At 36.3% G+C, this 7221-nt stretch overlaps 1 protein-coding gene across 1 annotated transcript; it reads right to left on the minus strand.

Moving 5' to 3' along the window:
- Positions 1-4141, minus strand: LOC128866512 (aquaporin AQPAn.G-like). Its single transcript, XM_054107316.1, has 3 exons — positions 3880-4141; positions 570-1128; positions 1-509 (listed from the first exon to the last, which is right to left on the minus strand). The coding sequence occupies exons 1-3, from the start codon at positions 3945-3947 to the stop codon at positions 324-326; spliced, it is 813 nt and encodes a 270-aa protein (XP_053963291.1). The 5' UTR covers positions 3948-4141; the 3' UTR covers positions 1-323.
- Between the last annotated feature and the right edge of the window lie 3080 nt (positions 4142-7221).

The following is a 7221-nucleotide window of genomic DNA, read 5'->3' on the forward strand; positions in this document are numbered from 1 at the left end:
TTCTTACACAAAATAAGCTTCCTTGCAATATGCAGCCTTAAAATCGATATAAAAATACATATATTACATTTAATGAATACAAATGTAACAACCACTTGATGAAGAAATTATTAAACACAAAAAGTAGCACAATGAAATAAAGTAGAAATAAAATATGTTTTATAAACTAAAATTGCGAAAAATAACATTGCGTAGAAAACTTCCTGTATATAGCATAAATACACATACATATATACATATTCCGCATGTAGCGGTTTATAACTTTCAAATATGAATTTTTCGAGAGTCTCCTTTGGCCAATGACATTAGTCCAACTTCTCTACTCATGGCTTCTCATTCAATTCCCTTTCAACATAGTCGCGCTTGAAAACCACTTTGTAGAAAGTGGCGCTAACTAGAGCACTGAGCATTGGAGCAGCCCAATATATCCAGTGGTCCTGGTAATCAGAATTCCATACTGCGGCGGCAACCGCTTTGACTGGGTTCAACATAGCGCCCGACAATTGCCCCTATAGTAAGTTAATATAACATACATAAAAATATAAATCTGTTAACTCCATTCCACTTACCACAGCGAGACTCAGGCAAGCAACGGTTAAACCAAAACGAATTGGCAATGAGTCTTGGAATGGCATATTTCGTGAATCAGCGGCGCTGCAGGTGGTAAAAATCAACATAGCAGTGGCGATAAATTCAATCCAAAAACCCTGCATTGTGGTTATGTCTGGATGTGGTGTAGGCACACAGACGCCATGAGCGGCACCACCCAATGAAATGGCATCAGCTGGTACTAGCGCCTTCATAAGAGCATAGCCGGCAAAAGCGCCCAGCAGTTGTCCCAAAAAGTAGACGCCCGCCATTGTTAGTGAAATCATATCGTATATGTAAACGGCCAAAGTGATCGCGGGATTTAAGTGTGCGCCACAAACGCAACCGAAGCAATGAACGATCATCATTACAACCAAACCGACATTTAACGACGATTGTAAGGGACTGTTCACAAAGTGGTCGTTCTGTACACATCCCGTACAACCAAGAAATACCAACATTGCAGTGCCGATGACCTCGCCAACGAACTGGCAGAATTGATCCCAAGTGCTGACTTTAATATTCAATTTGTCCAACCAACTGAAAAGTGTATGAATGATTACAAAATGTTTAAAAGAGCACAACCAACACTAAATATCGCTGTAAAAATGCTGTTAACAACATTTAGATACCTTAAAATCTATTATTTCTAAAGCATGGCATATGATAATGCCCTACGCACATAAGTACATATATACATATATGCGCAAATACGATATATACTTTAGTACCTAATATTTTTACTTACATATACTCGTACATATGTATGTACGAGTTACATTACGTTAAATCAAGTTATGATTTTTTTTAGTTTCCACTTTTATTGAAAGTAGTTCTAAGCTAAATTTTTGTGGGTTTGTATGGATGGGTTCATAGTTTTCTTCTTAATTAAACATTAAACAGTAAACATTAAACTGACTTTACTATGGAAATTTATATCGATAGCTAATTTTCGAATGCGAGTTAACTCCCAACTGTTAAAACAGCCGTAAACATCGCTGAATACAAATTCGAAATTCGTGAATTTTCATGAATTATAATTAATCATCTCCAAAAAGTTTAGGTGCCGATTGCCAATTACGTGATAAATATTTACTTATCATGCATTCACTATCTGAGTCCATTATCGTTATTTATAAAAGGATTTTAATTTCCACCTAGAAAGTACTCAATTTATGTTAATAAAAGAAAGCTACAAAATCCACTTCTTTTATTTTTTATTTGATCTGGCACTTATTTCCGATATATTTTTCTGCTCGTCATGGCTTTGGGAAACTTCAAACAACTGACGTGCTGGAGCCTTCAGCCTATGTGAGAGCAGTTAAAACGCCACTCAGGGCCATACAGCTGAATTTGGAGCTAGGCTGACTCCATTTAACGGGGGGCGTTCTTTTCGTTCTAGATGGGATATGCCGATTATGTGTGTGAGAACAGTAGCAAGAGGGTTTGCAATTTTTAAAGTACTATATTTCTTCGGCCGCGATAGCCGAATGGGTTGGTGCGAAATTGCTATTCGGAGTACGTAGATTCGAATCTGCGTGAAACTCCAAAATAAACAGTTTTTTCATGCCAGGAAAAACTTCTCATAAAAAAGTATCTGCCATTCGGACATGGCTTAGAACTGTAGGTCTCTCCATTTGTGGAACAACATCAAGACGCACGCCACCAATAGAAGGAGGAGCTCAGCCAAACACCCAAAAATGATGTAAGCGTCAGTTATATATATTTTTCTTCTGCTATTTTTATAATTATTATTATTATTTTTACTATTAGGCTACTGCGCACTGCGGCCAAAAAGGATCTAAGCCTGCTGAAAACCCCTATATTTTAAGGGTTTTTATGAATTCTAGCACATTCTTTGGGTTATTGTTCCATAATTTATACGAAGGCAGAGCAATACCACCAAGGTGGTGTAACCGTTTTCTGCCTAGTGCAGGATATTCCCAAAGAATGTGCTCAGTATGTATTTCACAGAATTGGGAGATGATGGTCTCAGAGAGCTGAATTTTGCTTAAGTGATACCTCAGGCTACAATGGCCTGTAAAGTAACCAGTTCAACGTCTTAAATTCCTCTGTCCGGCATCAGGAATTGTTACGCTGGCTACTGTTGGAAATAACTATGTCGGTGTTCAACGTAAAAAATCGTTTATGTGGTCTTTTGTAAGTCCACAGAAAGCTCAGGACCTATTCGAGGCATGTTTGCCTCTTGTTTAGTTAGCTATTTTAGCCATTTAACTTGAATCATATCCCTCATGCCGAGAAACTCAACCTTATAATATTTTGTTGAAGTTCCCTAACACGTAAAGAAGGCAGCCACTTACCATTTTTGAGGTGACTACAGTTGATATGTGGGCTTTCCAAGCCGCCTAACTATCTGAAATTATGTAAACGTAGTTTACTTTCCGACGGAGACATTTCACTCGATTTTTTGAATTCAGGTCCATTGATTTCCGACCTTTGTTCTATCAGCTTCTAATTTCGGTCCATCAGTAAACCATATCTGGGAGCCAGGTTTGAAGTTGATAGACTTATTTTTCCAGGACGTACACAAAACAACAAAATTCTAATTTGGTTTCGCCTTTACCGTAGTTTTTTTAGTTTTAGCTCAATTAATTCATTGAGAAAGTTATTGCAATGGTTACGTCATTCGTTTCGATGCCATATTCATAGGTCCATGTTTTGTCGCAGGTATATATTTAATCTGCGATATTACATATTTTGTTTCAAAAAAATTTTCTCTAGCGACAACAATTCGATGCTATTTTTCCAGCTTTTTTTTGTTTTTCAAAATATTGCGTTTAACGCTCCGAATGGATACCAATATCGGCTGATATCTTCCTCACGCTTTTAATTTTTTCGAGGCTGCCGTCAATCAACAGAGTTCGACGGCCGACTGAACTGTGTCCTCGACATTGGCGAGCTCTCAGTTACGATACCGTTAACATTTTTAATGCTTCCACAACGGACAAATAATTTTAATCAGACTCTTTGACTCATTTCGGCAGCTAAGCTTGACACAGAAAAATTTGCAAAATTAAAAAAAAAAATAGTGACAAGTTTACAAAACCATTACACACAGATTATCACAGTTGGCGCAGTTACTTGCAGATGCGGGAATCTAAGAAAATATTACTTTGACAATAACTCAAACACAGTATTACTGTTTTAAAGCACATGCGATCCTGATATAAATATTATATTATTTATCCTCTTTTTAATTAGTCTTTAATGATTACACTTTCCAAAGGACAAAGCTCACTTAAAAAATAAGTATTATGTATTACAACAAACCTTTTTGTCCACTGAATTGGTTGTGGTGTTCGATCATATATCGGCAGTTGTAATGATTCTACGGCCATATTGCGTTATTTTTACTCCTTTAGGAGGGGAAAAATCAAAAACGATCGTTGCTGGTGTGGTGGATTGAAATGAAAAGTTTTAAATATCCGTGCACTATATGAAAATGAAAGGCCGCAATCTAACAAGCTCATCCAACCGAACGCTGCAGTCGCCAAACACTCCAATTGTAAAAATAGCGTATCGGTACTTATATGTTGTCTGTTTTACTAAGCAAAAAAAGCTCAGCCGACCAAATAATAAAATCAAGAAATACTGCATTTGCTGAACCCATTTATCGGTACTTGTATGTTGTCTACTTTTACTGAATCGGTAAGTGTTTATTTGACGCTTTTCCAAAACTTTTGAAATTATTTTAACTTAATCGCTATTCTACGAATGAAGTGCTAAACTATTGTAGATATATGTTACATACAGCTGCATTGAAAATAATAGGAGAGGGCATGTGCCGATAAAGTTTTCATTGCCATTACGTTCTGAAAACGCCTCTATGGCAATGGAACCCTGGAACGAAACCATAAAATTTAAATGCGAAACTAAAGTACGTGACTGTAATGGTTTTCAACGTAGTACAAAACGAATTTCCAAAAAAATATAAGAAATTTTGGAATGCCTAAATGAAAGTTGATGCTTTGGATTATTAATAGAAAACAGAAATCGTGAAAATAACGCACCAGTTAGCGTGATTGTGACTATTGGGTACGACCTGAGTGTAAAGCCCTATTGGAATGCGAAGCATCTCAGCAGACAATGGCAAGCCTCCGAGAGTATTTTTTCTATGAAAAAGCTTCTCATAAAGAAACCATCGGACGTTCGGAGACGGCGAAAACTGTAGGTCCCTCAATTTCTGGAACAGTTTAAGACGAGCAAGGCCCACAATTCCATGTTCATTCCATTTTTTTATATATTATATGTATATACTCGTATAGTATAGCTACTTAAAACTCCACATAGCTAAATCTCCTAGTGCGTACTGAAACAAAGAGTTTATGAAGAAATCGCGAAAACATCACCTGGAATATAAATTGAGTGATTTTCAGTAGGGGCGCTCGTTACTGGGCCTCTCTCAAGAACGCATGGAAATTTTTAAAATTGTTTCTTATTGACCAAATATTTCGCGTGCTGCGACCAATTTAGGGATTTCGTGCTGAACGACGTTCATTTCTGGCGAAGTGATTCATCACGTGACTCTATACTCCGCAAAAGTCACTGTTTGGTGTAGATTTCAACAACAAAGCCAATTTAACATGGAAGCTTGAAAGTATTTTAATGAAAAACTTGTATGTACATAACTGAAGTTTATTTCGCTTTAAAAAAGATCAAATAGCTAAACACTATTTTGTGTTGAAAAAGGGAATGAAAAATATATTTCATATTAAAAACTACAGTTGTTCTATTATCTTGAGCACAGCTGTACGTGTGCTAGTAGACGTCTTATATGAAAAAGAAAAGATTGTGGAATACCTACTGTCTGCCTAGTAATATTTATGTAGATGGATTAATACAAGTAGCTCTTCAATTACTAGACGCTTGCTTACTTAGTTTTAAAAATCTTAAAATCGGAAGACTATTACTGCGCTCGTACTTTTGCTTTTATCGTAGCAACAATGTTGAAGTACAGGAATATTTTCAATTAAATTGCATTAAAATTATTTTCTGATGCAAGTCATTCATACATTTTCGACTTGGTTGCTAGGCGAAGAGTACAACTTAAATCAGTTTACTTCAATCGAGCGGAGCAATAAGTGTTTTTAAGTAAGTAATTATGAAGAGGAAGGTGGAGTGGGCAAAATTTAGAAAATATACGAGTATATATGTGTGTACAATTGTTAAATATATATACATATATTTATATTAATATATATATTAAATATGCTTGAATGAATCTCTGCAAATGAGAAAAGAGGGCAATTAGAAATGAAAGCATTTGCGAAAAAATGGAAAATTCCTCGCAACAAAAAATTTCAAAATATTATGGAATCGCTTCACCATCGGTAGAAATCAGAAAACCATAGTTTACATAATTTGCATGCGGTCGTATCAGCACAAATTACGCTCACCACACCAGAAATTGTATATGTATAAATGAATCGTATGATGTTATACGATTGGTGGTAAAACGTGCGCGAAGTTGAGAGGTTTTGCGTGCACGAAACATGGATTTATCACAACATTTATTTTATTTGTTTATTAAGTAGTAACTTAGAATTTAAATTATAGGAAAACTAAGCTGTAGCAACAATGGCCGTCAGCTAATGCTCGCCTGTAATCCAAGGGGATCAAGGAGCAGTTGTTTTTGTATAAACTAATACCTATGCATTTTAAAGAAATGATGCTGAAGTGGCAGCCCTCAGACAGATATAAATCCGGGTCGTTCCTGTAACTTTAACCGACTAACTAACTGTCGAGAGAACGATTAGGCAACAATTGACTAGCCGGTGAATAGAAGCAGAAGAAGTTCAAGATTTGTCTATCGGCCAATGTGATCTTGTAAAGGGTAAGTCAATCGCGGATGCATATTATGCGTAGCTGTTGGGTCAATTCGAAGTCGTTTTGAAACAAAACTACTGCATGGGCGAGGAAAAACGCTTTCTTCCACTAAGAAAACGCTCTCATGAAAAAGTCCCCAGTCTGAAGGTGTTATTTGGAGGAATGTGGAAAAGTAAAACTTTCTTTTGTCGAATAGAATGGATATACATACATAGGAATAGGAAACTCTGATTTCGGGTGAACAATGTTGATTACTGTTATATATGATATATATATAACTGACGCTTACACTCATTTTGGGCGTTTGGCCGAACTCATCCTCCTATTTGTGATGTGCGACTTGATGTTATTCCGCCAATGAAGGGACCAACAGTTTTAAGCCGACTCCGAAAGACAGATATTTTTTATGACAGATATTTTTCAACTTTTTTCGTCTCCTTCTTCTTTTAATTCTAGTTCCTCTTCATCTCGATTGCCGCGATAACCGTTTAAGCGATTTTGCTCGCGGTAACCAGCACCAGTTGAACGCACCAAGTGAAGCCAAGTCCTTCTTCAAATGATTTTTTTAGAATTTTTTTTAGAATTGTGTTTACAAACCTGTTTTCTTTGCCAGCATCCATTTTATTTAGTTTTTACTTTTACGTTCCTCCATACATTCGTAATAATAATTATTGATAACACCGAAAGCATAGGATTGTACAAATTATCCAAAAACTTTGCATGGGCAATCTCGCTTTTTAATTACGGATTGGGAGTTAAGCCCGAAAAAAAAGATAATCTAATTGT

The sequence above is a fragment of the Anastrepha ludens genome, chromosome 6 (assembly GCF_028408465.1).
Source record: "Anastrepha ludens isolate Willacy chromosome 6, idAnaLude1.1, whole genome shotgun sequence".
Taxonomy (NCBI): Eukaryota; Metazoa; Arthropoda; class Insecta; order Diptera; family Tephritidae; genus Anastrepha; species Anastrepha ludens.